Source organism: Rhineura floridana, chromosome 2, assembly GCF_030035675.1.
Source record: "Rhineura floridana isolate rRhiFlo1 chromosome 2, rRhiFlo1.hap2, whole genome shotgun sequence".
In the NCBI taxonomy this organism is placed as follows: Eukaryota; Metazoa; Chordata; class Lepidosauria; order Squamata; family Rhineuridae; genus Rhineura; species Rhineura floridana.
The window spans coordinates 145,501,940-145,518,330 of NC_084481.1; the positions used below are offsets into that span (position 1 = coordinate 145,501,940).

A 16,391-nucleotide genomic window follows, 5' to 3' on the forward strand; every position below is an offset into this window, starting at 1 on the left:
CAGTACTCTCTACACTGACTGGCAGTGGCTTTCCAAGGGCCTCTCCCAGCTCTACCTGGAGACTGAGACTGAGGCTTTCTACATGCAAAGAAAATGCTCTGTCACTGAGATATGGTCCTCCCCTTAAGTTATTTTCTACAAATACTACTACACAAAAAGTGTGGATATTAAAGCATCTTCCCCCTGCCCCCCATGGCAAATGCAAAATGTGAAAACTTTGCAGAGGCTTAGTCATATGTCCTGTTGTACAGAAGCTGAATTTCAGTTACTCATTAACTCACAGTACAACGGTATCTCCTTCAGAAGTAAGTCTCTCTGTTTTTAACAGGATTTATCCTCAGGTAAGTGGGTACAGGATTGCAGCCCTGGGTTTCTTATGAGGAAGAGGAAGAAGAATTTGTGTGGTATAGAGCCAGATAACCATTTTAACACATTGATATTAATAAAATACAAAATACTCTATAATATTTAAAAATTCTGTTATCTCAGTGGTTTTGTTATTAGGGAATATGCTTTTCCTTACTATTTTAGCTGCAAAAGTAACATATTAAAAAGTTTTTTTTAAAAAGTATTTTTAAAATGAAAGCAGATAACTGCTTTCTACAGATCCTCACTCCCAGTGGCTAGCTCCTCCTAGGAATCAATCCCCTGTACACACTAATCTGGGAATAATTTCAACTATACACAGGAGGAATTTGTGCATCGAAAATACTCTAATCAGCCCAGATTAAGATTGGTTGAAGCCTTGGAGCTGTAGTAAGGGGGATATCCCTTCATAGTACAAAGATACATTTGATTGAAAGAACCAAATTTTGATGCCTGTGTTAAAAAGCTCTAAGTCCCCCTTTTCAACCATTTTATACCTCCTCCAATATATCATCACAACTGTCATATTAAGTAAGTTAGCGGTACAGCAGAACTGGTGACTGACCCAGGCCAGTAAGCAAACAAACACAACGATGTGTTGAGTTTAAAATGTGAAACTGCTTATATTCAAGAGATTTTTTGGTGCATTTGATTGACTTGGCTGGTTCAGATGTTGTTCTGGGCTCTGTTCAGAAAGATGTATTACTGCATGGAACGTGGCTTATGTGGAAGTTTTGTGTCTTATTGCATGCATCCCATGTAGTCATGTTGGACTGGTGACTGATTGGGAAGTCGCTGTTCCGGGCTGTTTTACATAAAAGCGTATTATAGCCCGGAATGGGTATCGGAACGTAGTTTTCGTGGAAGTTTTGTGTCTTATTGCATGCATCCCATGTATTCATGAGGAACTGGTGAATTTCGGAGGTCTGGCTCGCTGGGAAGTCGCCATTCCCAGCTGTTTCATTCTGTTCCGGAGGGCATTTTGGTTGTTAAAGGGTTAATAAAAATCCTATCGGAATGCTTTTTGTTCCTAAATGTTGTTCTCAAGTGTCTCTAACAGATCCCAGTGTTTTTGGCATCAATTTCTTTTATAAAGGGCCCGTTCCAACCTGTTCCGTCTTTTACACCGTCCCCTGATAAATACAGAATGCCCTTAGTATGTTAAACAGAGCAGTTATTTTGTTGATGGAATATACTTGTTCCACCTTGTGTCTCTGCCCACCCAACCTAAATATTCTACTGAACTAAATTGGACACAGTCCCTGAGCAATACTGCTCAGTCTTGCGGCCTTAGGCCTAATTGTTACCTACCCTTTACATAAGTTCCTTTGAGTGGTATTCAATGCTAGTCCTACTCAGAGTAGCACCAGTGAAGTTAAGCCATGACTTACTTAGGTTCGTTAACTTCAGTGGGTCTACTCTGAATAGGGCTTAATTGAATACAGTATAACTCAATTAAGCGGGGATTTAGTGGAGGTTACTGACAAGTAGGTACGCTCTGGATTGCAAACCGCGCGGCACAATCTTGAACACATTTTACTCAGAAGCCAGTCCCATTAAGTCCAGTGAGGCCTACTCCAAAGCAAACATGTCCATGATTATGAGAGGGAAAGCTGGGTGAGGTCAGATCCTTTGCCAACTTGAAGCTCTGCTAAGTGCTGGAGTGACAACGCAACTGCTCCTTGCTGAGCACGCAGCGAGACGGTGGTCGGGAAACTGGGGCACCGCAGGGCAGGGTGGAGAGGCAGCCTGGGATCAGGGACGCCGCGAGGGCGGCACAATGGCAATAAGTCGCATTGCCGCAAAGAGCTGAAGAGAGTGTGTGCGAGGGAGAGAGAGCGCAGGCTGCTGGCTGGGCGTGAGGGTCCGGCTGCTTAGGAAGGAGGGAGCCTCCCCCGGCCCTCCTACTTCTTCTCCGACCGCTTCCCTGCACTGTAGCCTGGGCCTGGGCCGGGCCGAGAGGCACTCAGGAAAAGAGGCTTTGAAACTTTGCAGAGTGGCCGTCGCGCTGGGGCAATGTGGTTGCTGTGGCTGCTCCTGGGCTCGGCGGGTGAGTCGAAGCCGGGCAAAGAGCGTGGGGGCGGGAAAGAGCTCTCGCTTAAGGCTAGAGAAGGTGGGGGGAAGCGAGCGAGCTGGCCTGGGGGAAGGGAAGAAGATCACACGGTGGGACGGAGCGTTCATGCTTGAGGATGGTAGTGGCGCCGCACACCTCCCCCTCCCCCGCATTATAACTCAGGTTGAGGGTGGAGAAGAAGGCGCGAGCTTTGCTGACCAAGGAGGGAGGGGGCTCTAAGAACCCTCCGGAAGAAGAGTTCTGTATGGCTTGAAACCCATCAAGGCTGTGGGAAGGAGGGAGAGCCGAACATAAACTACAACATGTACAGCAGCTTGGGAGTGCGTTTGCTTCCACTCTTCTTGAGGTTACCTGAATAGCTGCTTACTTGTTGTGATAGCCCCAAATAGAGCTAACGAGTGTGGTACCAAGTTATTTATTTGCGTTTTGTTTGTGGCAAAGTTGCTTAATCCTCCCCCGCCGCAGCTTGACAGGCAGGCTGATAACCGGTAGTGGTCTGCTGTGTTCGCTTAAAATGTTATTAGATTGCAAAATGCTACAGAAACGATCAACAAAGTGCCCTACAATTCCTCTTAACAGCTTAGTTTGTGTTGGGTTTTTATTGGGGGTGGGGGCGAGGCAAAACTCTCAGTCTTTTGCTAGAGGAATCCTCTGGCATGGATATAGAACGGCTTTGCAAAATACCCCCCCCTCCGAACATTCTGAAGTACTGGGAGAGTGACCTTCATTTCCTTAGAACAGCCACATATGGCTAAATGTGACCTTAATTACTTTTTTTGTTGAGGGTTCTTCCTATCTTGCTTGTGATGCAAAATCTGTCAGGGAGTAGCAACTTTTGTTCAGGTGGGGATCCTTTGTTGTCTGTCTAAAAAATACACCTGGAACCTCAAGGGCCTTCTGTTTCAAAGGAACATGTGTTTGGTTGGTGTTGGTGATAGTGTTGACGTTCTGCTGTTAGGGAATTTTTGGCTGTAGATTTTTCTGTAGCTGTACTTTATTCTTGGAACTTGAAAGGCCAGACCAGCATCATTCTGATTTCTGATTAGTTTTGTTTTGGGTTCTTCCATCCAGACTAACTCTGACAGGAGTTAGATAGGTAAAGCTTAGCAATGTTAAACATATCTCTAGAAAAGAAGTGTATGGTATGTACTTGTGGAGAGAGGAACCTGAAAGACTACACCATCTCTGAGACAACGTAAAATAGGAAGGGTACAATCATCTTCTACTCCAGTCCCCTCCTATGAGAAAATAACTCTCTCCCTCCCCCAATTCACCCAAGAGATCCATGCTATAGAGTAATGAGAATCAGACATTTGAAGTGAATCTACTTTCTGGTAATTTGGGAGAGGCATTTTAACAGTGCAAAACAGAGGCTCTTGGCATCTGAAAAGATGAACTGCATATTAAACCTTCAAAACTCAGATCAGGGCAGTTTGGCTGGGACTGAGGACAGCTCTGCACATCTAGCAGCAGATATGAATGTTGCAAGAATACACAACATAGTACACTCAATATAGAGGAATGACTCTGGTGGTTTGTTTTTTCCTTTATAATATATTTTAAAAAGCAACTCAAAATTTGTTGTGTTTGCATCCAGTTGAAATTGCCCTTTAAATTGAATGTGCAAATAATGAACACAGGTTCAAAGGCTATTTCTGTGTACAGGTTTTAGTGAAAATGCTGACAGAATGCTAAAGAATCTCCTTTTTCACACATTTTAGACTGTTTCCCCTCCCCCATCATTGGAGTTTTGTACAACTCTGCATCTGCACTTAGAATTTTCCCACTTCCAATTGTGGGCACATTTTATCAAAACGTAAGCAGACATGCTGGTGCTAGATGTAAAACTTTCACTGTTTTTGCTCTTATACATCATTCCCTCTTGGATTTTCAGTTTTCATTGAAGCTGACTAACTTCAGTATTATGTCAGTATTTGTAGCGGATAACCCTGTGTAATCGTGATACCCTGCTACAGTAGATGTTGGCAGAAGACATCATGGGTGTTCAAAGGATTTTGCTGTAGCAACTCTGCGATTTTCAAAAAGTGTTTGCAAAGCTCATCGGAGTTCTTTCATGGGCTTCACCATATTTTATTTATTTAATTAATTTATATCCCGCTCTTCTTCCCAGTAGGAGCCTAGGGTGACAAACAAGAACATTAAAAATACTCTAAAGCCATATAATATTTTTCTAATATTAAGAGTGCTTTATCTGGGTACGTTGATGTCATCTTTTGTTGCATTCTTTCTGAGAAAATGCTGAAATTGTTGCTTTCAGTGCTGTATTTTTATCTGTGCCATTGGAAGTAGCATCACAGCCTGCTGTTTCACAAGCAAGAAGTAAGAAGTGATAGCACACATATTTCTTAACACATATTTTTTAATATACTTTTAAATCTCTCATAGTTCAGAAGTCCTGTTCTTCTTTGGCTGATGAGTAAATACTTCTATTTTATTTGTAAATATATTTGTATACTGCTATTTTGTTAAAAACATCAAAGTGGTTTACAACACGTTAAGAACAACAACCATAGAATTTAAAGAACCACACATTAAAAATACCAAAAAATGTCAGTTGTGAAAAACGCACCTTCTTAATTGCCTGTATAAGCCTGGCGGAACAGAAAGGTTTTCAACAGGCGCTTAAAAGTTAAAACTTGTAGAGTGTATTCATTAGAAGAGAAGTAGAACAAGGAGATCTGTGCTATCTGCTGTACCATGTTTTTTTTCTTAAGAGTACTGAGAATTTCATAGCAGTCTGCATTTTCACATTGGCATCACCTGAAGCTTATTCACTGGAAGCATTTGTATTGCTGCGGATATTGTCTTAATATGAAACACATCAATAGAACTTGTTTTGATAGATCCTGTTGCCTTCTAACTTCCAAGTTATCTTTATATTGTAACTTTGGTCTTGGAGGTTGGTTTATATATTATGACTTCCACACATAATCACTGTTACCGTATGGAAAGGCATTTCTGTGCAGCAGCTTGCCATGCTGTTGGGTGATTTTTAAAATGCTGTTGACAGCCCCCTCTCTAAAAGTGCAGTGGCAAGGGAAACACTGATGCAGTCTGTATGGTAAGCTGTTGTGCACCCAACTCTTGTGACACGGTAATGCCAGAGGGAGTTACACGAAGACAGTGGCCACAGTGTGCAAATTGGCCTTTTTAAAGAGTCAGTGTCCAGCTTAACTCTGCAGGGACCTTAAACCCATGGTTGCCTTATTTGTACACACTGGTTTATTGCAGCCTTGTAAACAAATCCAGAAAAGGTGCTAGCTTGCTGGGGGCTGGCAGAAGAGTGTTGGAGAACTCTGGCCTTTGCAGCAGACCACGACATTTCTATGCTAGATGCAAAGGATTAATGGAGTGCTTTGCTTACTTGCATGTAGTTCCTTGCCCTCACTTCCATGCAATTCTTCAGTTGCTGGAAATCATGAGTGGGAAGAATGCTATTGTGATTATGGCTTGCTTGTGGGCTTCCCGTAGGCATGTGTTTGGTTGCTGTGAGAACAGCATTCTGGACCAGATGGGCCTTTTTTCTGATCCAGCTGGGCTCTTCTTATATTCTTACATACCAGGCTAGTGGTTAAATACAAGGCTAATTTACAAAAAGTACAGGTGGTGGATGTAACACGGTGCTGAAGATATTCTGGAGAATGCTATTATTTTATTATTTTTATTATTTATTAAATTTATTAGTCGCCCATCTGGCTGGTTTACCAGCCACTCTGGGCGACGTACAACATAAAAACATATAATTCACATTAAAACCTTAAAATTCCAACAATGACACTAAAACCTAACCTGCCCCCAAAGCCTGCCTGAAGATCCAGGTTTTCAAGGTCTGGCGGAAGCTCATCATGGAGGGGGCATGGCGGATGTCATTTGGGAGGGAGTTCCACATAGTGGGTGCCATGATTGAAAAAGCCCTCTCCCTAGTTCTCACCACTCTAGCTGTTTTAAGTGGTGGGACGGAGAGAAGGTCTTTTGAGGCTGATCTTGTTGGGCGGCAATGTTGATGATGCTGGAGGCACTCTTCCAGATAGACTGGGCCGAAACTGTGCAGGGTTTTAAAGGTCAAAACCAACACCTTGAATTTGGCCAAGAAAGCAACTGGTAACCAGTGCAACTCCTTCAGCACTGGAGTGATGTGGTATCGCCGGCGGCTACCCTTAATCAGGCGAGCCCCCGCATTCTGTACCAGTTGCAGCTTCCGGACTGTTTTCAAGGGTAACCCAATGTAGAGTGCTTTACAGTAGTCTAGGCGAGAGGAGACCAGGGCATGTACCACCAATGGGAGCAGATGGTTTGGAAGGTAGGGGCACAGCCTTCGTATTAGTTGGAGTTGATAGAATGGCTCACAGCTGAGACCTGAGCCTCCATGGACAGCTGGGAGTCAAGAATGACCCCCAGGCTGCAGACTTGGTCTTTCAGGGGCAATTGTACCCCATTGAGCACCAAGTTAACATCCCCCAACCTTCTCTTGTCTCCCACGAACAGTACCTCGGTTTTGTCAGTGTTGCTAGTGAATTTCTGGCTTGCCATTGTTATAAATACTAACGCATACTCTTATAAATGCTAATATATAGTAAATGTTTCTACAATGTGTCTTTTAGTGTAGTGGCTGTTATTAACAGCCTATGATTTAAAAATAGATCCAGATATTAGGAAGTGTTATTCTTCCCCTTGAATATGGAGCTGATATAGCAAAATTTTCACAGCTTAGTTGTGCAACTCTAAATGGATAGTCTTTGCGTCCTTTCAGTGTATCATCTAAATGTCATATAGGAAGGCTCCGATGGGTAAAAACTGATATTCCTCATGTTGACAGATATTTCTCTATAAAATTAGCAGGAATATATAATTGGCTACAAAATTATAATGGTAATTGATCGAGTGTAATACCATTTAATGTAATAGATTAATACTTAACTAGAAGATAGTTGGTCCTCACTGGTGCTGCATCGCTCCTTGATGATGAAGTGATGACAAAAAGAGGCAGAGAAATCCCACAGAAGTATCAAATTCACTTTTTCCAATAACTGTAGAAGTTTCTTTGAGGAAAAAACATAGTTGCTATTCATTTAGATTTTTAGGAACTTGTATCTATATCATTTCATGATTCTCTTTAACTCTTAAAAATGAGGCAAGCAACCATGAAAATATGCTGTTTGTAAACATTTGGATTTTACATGCTATTGATGGAGTTTTGGGCTGCATTAAGATGAATAACCACCGTGATCACATACTTTCTCCTCTTCAGTTCCCTCAAATAAACAGGACTGTATTCACTATTTTCTCTCAAAGTTTGCTTTTATGTCTGAACTATGGTTGGAGCGATCCCTCCTAACCAGGATTACAGACTGTGGCTATTAAGTTCTACAAAATGAAATCTCAAATATTAGTTTCCAGGTCCCAGATCTTACTCATTGCAGTATTCAGAAAAAACATAAAGTAATTAGGATTGTAATTGAAGAGCTCAAAGAATGAGCTAAATTAACATTAGGAAAGAAAACAAGACTTTCTAGTTTCTACATACACACCAGCAACATCACTGTAAGACTTAAATACACAAATTTACCTTGGAGTTAAAATCTACTTAATGTAGGATATGTTCCAAACTAATCCTTGGAATTTGTATGATAACATGTAGAGTTTAATTTGAAAATGTAATACCAGCTTCTGATTTCTTTTCCAAGTTCCACATTATTACTAACGGTTGTTTATTTGCAGTAGTAGTAATTTTTTAACAACCGAAAGCATCTTTCTCTTGATACATTCTGGAGTACAATAGGAAGTTATTGACTCAAACCTATCACAGACAAGCAAGAAAACTCCCAGTTAATTCTTTCTCAGTCTCCTTTGAGAGAATAACCACATGCTTGGTGAATGTGAACCATATAACTGAATGTTAAGTAGATGTTCATTTTTGAAGGCCTTTTCTTTGCTCTTGATCATTACATATGATGGTTGCATATAGTTCTCAAATGAAAGATAGGTAAAACAAAGAAGTAAAAGATGACGTGTGAACCTATTTGTGTTGTTTAAGAAAATAGTGTTGGCTTTTTGTTTGCATGGCATAGTAAACGAAAAAGACCACCTAAAACAAGGGAACAATCACAATTCAAAATAGCTTCCAATTCCTCATCTAAGCTGGCAAATTTTAGGAATATTTTTAGGAAACATGTTTAGACTACAGCTTCGCAGCTTCAACTTTCCTAATGAAGAAATCTTGCATATAATATGATTAATAACATGTCATCAACATAACCTATCCTTAGTAGGTTTATTATCCCTTCCTAGCACCACAGCTATTGTTGCCTGAGCTTGTCAAAATACAGCCAGAAACTGACTCAAAAATACATGCAAACAAATTACCATTGTTGAAAAGCATTGCCTATTCAAGGGCTCTGCAACTGACAAGCAGAGAAAAATGCAATGTTTGCATTTAAAGTTCGCAGCCATTTTACCTGGGAATAGTGCTTGGTCTCTGTTGTCTTCTAAGTCTTTTGCAGGAACACTTTGGTTGAAATTGTGTTGTCTTTTCTGTTGGTTTCCCTTTACTAGTGAAGCAAAACCAAAGTTTCTGCTCCTGCTTCTACATTGGGGGGCATCAAGAGTTGTATCCTGCTCAGAAACAGCACAGATTGCAAAAGTTTGCTGCTAAACTAGACCATAACTTCAAAGAATTATGGAACAGAGTTGAATTAACAACTTGTGGTAGTAGGGGAAGTAATGTGATATGGCTGCTATTGCTTATGAATGAGCTAGTGAGAAATAAGTACCACCTCTACTTAGTTTTCATAATATAAGAACACGTGAGGTGCTAGATGAAGTTGTAGATGCATAAACATGCTGCTGAGCAAGTTGGAAGTGACTGTTGAAAATCTGTTTCACTTAATAAGGCGACCATGTATGTGTACAATATGTCAAATGTAAGCCAGTATTTATTTGAAACATACTTTGATTTATGTGCACAGTTGGAAAATACTTAGATTTTTCATGATAGGTATTGCACACTTGAATGACCACTGATGCATCAACATTCGTTGTTGTTGTTGTTATGTGCCTCCAAGTCGACTGCGACTTATGGTGACCCTATGAATCAACGACCTCCAAGAGCATCTGTCATGAACCACCCTGTTCAGATCATGTAAGTTCAGGTCTGTGGCTTCCTTTATGGAATCAATCCATCTCTTGTTTGGCCTTCCTCTTTTTCTGCTCCCTTCTGTTTTTCCCAGCATTGTTGTCTTTTCTAGTGAATCATGTCTTCTCATTATGTGTCCAAAGTATGATAACCTCAGTTCTATCATTTTAGCTTCTAGTGACAGTTCTGGTATAATTTGTTCTAACACCCAATTATTTGTCTTTTTCGCAGTCCATGGTATGCGCAAAGCTCTCCTCCAACACCACATTTCAAAGGAGTTGATTTTTCTCTTATCCGCTGTTTTCACTGTCCAACTTTCACATAGAAATCGGAAATACCATGGTCTGAATGATCCTGACTTTAGTGCTCAGTGATACATCTTTGCATTTGAGGACCTTTTCTAATTCTCTCACAGCTGCCTTCCCCAGTCCTAGCCTTCTTCTGATTTCTTGACTATTGTCTCCATTTTGGTTGATGACTGTGCCAAGGTATTGTCCTTGACAAGTTCAATGTCCTCATTGTCAATTGTAAAGTTATATAAATCTTCTGTTGCCATTACTTTAGTCTTCTTGACATTCAGCTGTAGTCCTGCTTTTGCGCTTTCCTCTAACTTTCATCAGCATTTGTTTCAAATTGTTACTGGTTTCTGCTAGTAGTATGATATCATCTGCATATCTTAAATTATTGATATTTCTCCCTCCAATTTTCACACCTTCATCTTGGTCCAATCCTGCTTTCCGTATGATATGTTCTGTGTACAGATTAAACAAATAGGGTGATAAAATACACCCCTGTCTCACACCCTTTCCGAAGGGGAACCAATCGGTTTCTCCATATTGTGTCCTTACAGTAGCCTCTTGTGCAGGGTATAGGTTGTGCATCAGGACAATCAGATGCTGTGGCACCCCCATTTCTTTTAAAGCATTCCATAGTTTTTCATGATCTACACAGTCAAAGGCTTTGCTGTAATCTGTAAAGCACAGGGTGATTTTCTTCTGAAATTCCTTGCTCCGTTCCATTATCCAACGTATGTTGGATGTAAATTGCTGATTTGTAAATTGCTGATTTGTACTGTGCACAGACCTATAGCCAGCCTACAGAAGGAGGGGGATTTTTTAGGTGGGCTGCCCCCCAACTCTCCTTCTGTGGGCCTGCTGTGCACCAAGTGGATCCTTATGTAGAGCAAGTAGTTCCATGTGTCAGACTGAAGTACCCAGCAGACACTTTTCCCAGATTGCCACAGGACAGAGTATAGTGGAAGAAGTTGCAGAGACGGGCGAAGATGTTTTGGTGTGTAAGGCAAAAATTCTAAGTAGTGGTAAAAATATAATAATAAATTAAATAATTTGTTACCCTGATAGTGTCATAAAATCTGCCCTTAAATATGGGCTACTGTTTCTAAAAGTAGGAACTATACACAGTGCCTTGCAAAAGCGATCAGACCCTTGCCCAATTGCATAAGTATTCAACCTCCACACATTAATATTTGGTAGAGCCACCTTTCGCTGCAATAACAGCTTTAAGTTTAAGCTTTAAGTTTTGGGGTAGGTATGTACCAGCTTTGCACAGTGTCGGAGGAATTTTGGCCCATTCTTCTTGGCAGATTCGCTCCAGATCGTTCAGGTTGGTTGGATGTTGCTTGTGGCCTGCAATTTTCAAAGAGCACCACAGATTGTCAATGGGATTGGGATCAGGACTTTGACTGGGCCACTGTAGGACGTTCACCTTTTTGTTCTTGAGCCACTCCAATGTTGCTTTGGCCATGTGCTTGGGATCATTGTCCTGCTGAAAACTGAATTTCCTCCCAAGCTTCAGTTTTTTAGTGGACTGAAGCAGGTTCTCTTGCAGTGTTTCCCTGTATTTTGCTCCATCCATTCTTCCTTCGATTTTGACAAGATGCCCAGTCCTTGCTGAAGAGAAGCATCCCCCCAGCATGATGCTGCCACCACCACACTTCACTGTAGGGATGGTGTGTCTTGAGGCATGGGCAGTGTTAGGTTTGCACCACACATAGCACTTTGAGTTTTGGCCAAAAAGTTCTATCTTGGTCTCATCTGACCACAAAACTTTTCCCACATCACAGCTGGGACACTCTCATGCTTTCTGGCAAACTCCAGATATGCTTTCAGATGGTACTTTTTGAGTAACGGCTTCTTTCTTGCCACTTTCCCATACAGGCCAGTGTTATGTAGAGCTCTTGATATGGTTGGCTGGAGCACCATTATTCGACTCCCAGTCACTGAACTCTGTAGCGCTTTCAAAGTGATGGTTGGCCTCTCTGTGGCTTCTCTCACAGGTCTTCTTCTTGTTTGAATGTTGAGTTTTGAGAGACGGCCTTTTCTTGGCAGTGCCTGGGTGTGATGCAACGTCCACTTCCTGATTATTGATCCAACTGTGCTCACTGGGATATCCAAACACTTGGATATTCTTTTGTACCCTTTTCCTAATCTATGCATTTGTATTACATTATCTCTCACTTCTGTAGAATGCTCTGTGGTCTTCATTTGCCTTCAGATCCACAGCCTGACCAATGATTCTTCAACAGTGGGTTTTTTATCCTGACAATATGACAGCAACTTTAATGGTTCACAGGTGGAGGCCAGTGGTAAGGTAATTGTGTCTTCGATAGGGCAATTCCTTACATCTATGTAAACTGGGAGCTTCCACAGCACAGGGGTTGAATACTTACGCAAGCAACATGTTTCAGTTTTTTATGTTTCTTACAAACATTTCCCAACATAAAACCAGTGTTACCTTACAATAATTGATTTTTGAGTTTCAGTGTTTCAAAATAAAATATCATACAGAACGTAATTACAATGTACCATTTATAATTCAGTTATATGAGAGCATCGGTCAGGGGTCTGATTACTTTTGCAAGGCACTGTAACTTCAGTGTCAAAGCTTTGTAAAGCAAGGCTTCTAATTCTGCTTATGTAAACATTTTAGTTCGATGTGCATTTGGCCACACATTTTTGTAGGGTTTCTATGCCTTTGTTGTACTTACATACAGTAAAATCCGTGCTTAATTTATGTTTCAGTGTTAAAAAAGACATTTATTAGCAGTTGCAGGTGCAAGGCTTTTCTTCATGCCAAGCAAAATTAATTTTGTAGGCCCCTGGTTTGTCATCATTCAGTTCTCCTGCTTTTAGTAGTATCATCTTTTCAGTGAGTGGGTGGTTTGCTAATAGGCACTTAAAGCAGTGTGTTAAAAGTTGGATTTGACAGGAGCTTCAGTTTAGGCAGAGAGCTTCCGCTTCTGTGTATCAAAAGTTTAGAGTTGCAATTATTATTTTTTCAAAAAGAATATTTGTCTTGGCAAAAGGGTATGATAAAATATATTTTAATGTAATGAAACAGGAGACAGGATTTTAAAATAGTTCACCAGTGCTGTACCTTGGACTGCCTACTGACCTTTAACTTAAATAGACTATGGGAAACTTTACAAGCTAGCATCATTTGTCATTAATAGAAGTTGGGTGTGCTATTTCTTTTACTGCTGAAAAAAGTCTTAGTCCTACTACCTCTCCTTTCCCCAACTAGAAAGTCTTTCCTATGAAATACTGTTTTTAATTGGTTCTGAAGGGAACATGCTATGTTAAGAGAGCTTTTGAAGCATGTTTTTGGTCAGTGAACATCTAGCCAAGTAATATGGAAGAGTTCTGAGACTGTATCCTTTCATATAGCTATTTCACATAGCAGTTTTTCAATAAGGAAATTCCTGTGTACTTGCCATTGGGAAGAAAGTTGCACTTTCTCTGATAATTCTAGTTTTTTATGTTCAGAGCATTCAAATATACCAACATCCTCCTCTATTATACTTGTAGTCTGAAAAGGTACCATCTCAGAAGAAATCTTACCAAGAGATTTTGCTTGAATGTGTCTTCTTGAGTCTAGAAAATAGGGGTTAGGAGCACAATGTCGTCTTGAGAGTTTTACATGAATTGAGAATTCTGTGAAGTCTTCAGGTAATTGCAAGTAGTGGAGGCTATGGGTAATACCTAACTTTGTGTGAGCGCTTCCCCTTCCTCTCCTTCTCCTTATGCCCTCCTAGAGGAGCTCCAGAGGGTCTCTCACCAATATGAAGCAGATTTGTTGGGTGCACAGGGGCTGCAGTGGGGAGGAGAGAGAGGGGAAGTCCTGTTGCATGAGCAGAAGTCCATTCTGCAAGTGGATGAACATAAATGGACAACTCCCTATATGAAAGCACTTGTTTGCAGGGAATGAGGAACTAAAATGTTTGTTACTGAATCTGGAGTGTTGGCCTGGTCTCAGATGTGGTGCTGAGGACCCCAAGACTGTTAGTCTTGGGAGATGTCAACATTCATGCCGAGTCCGCTCTGTCTGGGGCAGCTCAGGACTTCATGGTCTCCATGACAACCATGGGGCTGTCCCAACATGTCATCGGGCCAACACATGTAGCAGTGCACATTCTGCGTTTGGTTTTCTCAGTTGGACAGAGGGTATCTGAAGGTGGGGGACGTAAAAGTCCCTGTGTCATGGTCTGATCACCTGCTGGTGAGCTTTAGACTTACAGTGGCCTTTTCCCTCTGCAGTGGTGGGGGACCTAGTAAGATGGTCCATCCCCAGAGACTGATGGATCCTATTGGTTTTCAGAGGGCCCTGGGGCATTTTCCAGTTGGCATGGCTGGCTCTTCTGTCAAAGCCCTGGTTGATCTGTGGAATACAGAGATGATCTGGGTGATTGACACAATTGTACCCGAGCACTCTCTCCCAACTGGCAGAGCTCAGAAAGCTCCATGGTATACCCCAGAGCTAAGAGCAATGAAGCGAGAAGGGAGATGGCTTGAGCACAGGTAGAGAACAACTCCTAATAAATGCAACTGAACACTGGTACATGCTCATATGTGAGCCTACTCAGTGGCAGGGCGATGAAGAAAACTTACTTCTCCTCCTCCATTGCGTCTTCAGCTTGGCATCCAGTTGAGCTGTTTAGAGTGGTGAAGGGCTTATTACATACTGGCCCTGGGGAGGTGGTAGAGCCATATAAAGCCCGCTGTGACATGTTTGCTAAGGATTTTGAGGATAAAATTGCTTCCGGCTGCTAGGATTTGGACTCCGTTGTTGATGCTGATGATCCAAGTGAGGGTGTCTGGAGACCTTTCTTGTCTGATGTCATTGAATAAGTTTCAGTTGCAGCAGCCTGAGGACATGGACAAGGTACTTGGTCGGGTCTGTGTAACCACCTGTGTTTTGGACCCTTGCCCTTCATGGGTGATAAAATCTGTCAGGGAGGGGACAGCTGGGTGGGCCAAGGAGATAATTAATGCTTCTATCAATGAAGGAATGGTACCAGGCTACCTGAAGGAGACAGTGGTAAGACTACTCCCAAAGAAGCCTTCCCTGGACCCGGAAGATCCTAATAATTTTAGACCAATAGCAAATGTCCCCTTTCTGGACATGGTTCTCGAGAGGGTGGTTGCCAACCAGATTCAAGTACTCTTGGAGAAGACAGATTTTCTAGATCCATTTCAATCAGGATTCAGGCCTGGGTTTGGTATGGAAACTGCCTTGGTCACTTGGTTGACTGTCTGAGCTGGGTATTGGGGGTACTGCATCGCAGTGGGTCCATTCATACTTGGATGGCCAGCTCCAGAAGGTGGTTCTTGGGAAGCATTGCTCGGCTCCATGGGCTGGCTGTCCAGCATGGAGTCCTGCAGGGGTCAGTTCTGTCCCCCATGTTGTTTAGCATTTACATGAAACCACTGAATGGGTCATGGAGTTCTGGAGTGTGTTTTCATCATTATGCTGATGACACAGCTCTATTTCTCCTCTTCATCTTGTGCAGGTGAGGCAGCTGATATGCTCAGTCAGTGCTTGGTTGCGATAGTGGACTGGATGAGGGCCAATAAATTGAAGCTTTATCCAGACAAGACTGAGATGCTGTTGGTGAGTGGTTCCTCTAACCGGCTGAATGGTGTGTGGCCTGCTCTAGATGGGGTCACGCTCCCTTTGAAGAAGCAAGTTCATAGTTTGGGGGTTCTCCTGGATCCACTGCTGTTGCTTGAGGCACAGGCGGCCTCATTGGCGCGGAGTGCCTTTCATCAGCTTAAGGTGGTGGCCCAACTGTGACCTATCTGGACAAGGATAACACGGCTACAGTTATCTATGCTCTGGTAACCTCAAGGTTGGATTATTGCAGTGCACTTTAAGTGGGCATGCATTTGAAAACAGTTTAGAAGCTTCAATTAGTGCAGAATGCAGCTGCCTGACTGTTGACAGGTTCCAGGTGAACAAAGCATATAACACCTATCCTGTTCCAATTGCATTGGCTGGCTATATGCTTCCGAGCCCAATTCACAGTGCTGGTTTTGACCTATAAAGCTCTTTACAGCTCAGGATCCCAATATCTTCTGGAATGCCTCTCCTAATATGAACCTACCCGGATCCTTAGATCTTTCTTTGAGGCCAGGTCCGCCTTTTGAGGGAAGCTTGGAGAGTGGTGACAAGGGAGAGGGCCTTCTCAGTTGTGGCTCTCTGTCTGTGGAATATGCTCCCCAGTGAGGTCCACCTGGTGGCATCATTGACATCTTTTTGGCACCAGGTAAAGGCGTATCTTTTCTCGCATGCATTTGATAGACTGAGATGATGTTTTGTTTTAATATGCTGCCAAAACTTGCTGTGGATGTGGGTTGTGGTGGTATTGCTATTGTTTTGTTGTTTATTGTTATGTTTTTATAGTATGTTTTATTTGTTTTGTTTTAATTGTGTAAGTTGCTTGAGCACCTTTGGGTATCAAGCGACTCATAAATCTATATAATAATATCTAAAATAAAT

The 16,391-nt window shown here is 42.0% G+C and overlaps 1 protein-coding gene across 5 annotated transcripts in view; it reads left to right on the forward strand.

Moving 5' to 3' along the window:
* Nucleotides 1–1,898: 1,898 nt before the first annotated feature.
* Nucleotides 1,899–16,391, forward strand: part of LDLRAD3 (low density lipoprotein receptor class A domain containing 3) — a 207,977-nt gene continuing 193,484 nt past the window's right edge. Inside the window, exon 1 of one of the 5 annotated variants that reach the window (XM_061610795.1) lies at nt 1,899–2,416. In XM_061610795.1, coding sequence (XP_061466779.1) covers nt 2,383–2,416 — 34 coding nt within the window. In that variant the 5' untranslated portion in view covers nt 1,899–2,382. Of the gene's footprint in view, nt 2,417–2,530; nt 2,787–16,391 lie in introns of those variants that run through there. The other 4 variants (XM_061610791.1, XM_061610792.1, XM_061610794.1 and 1 more) reach the window with 4 other exon arrangements.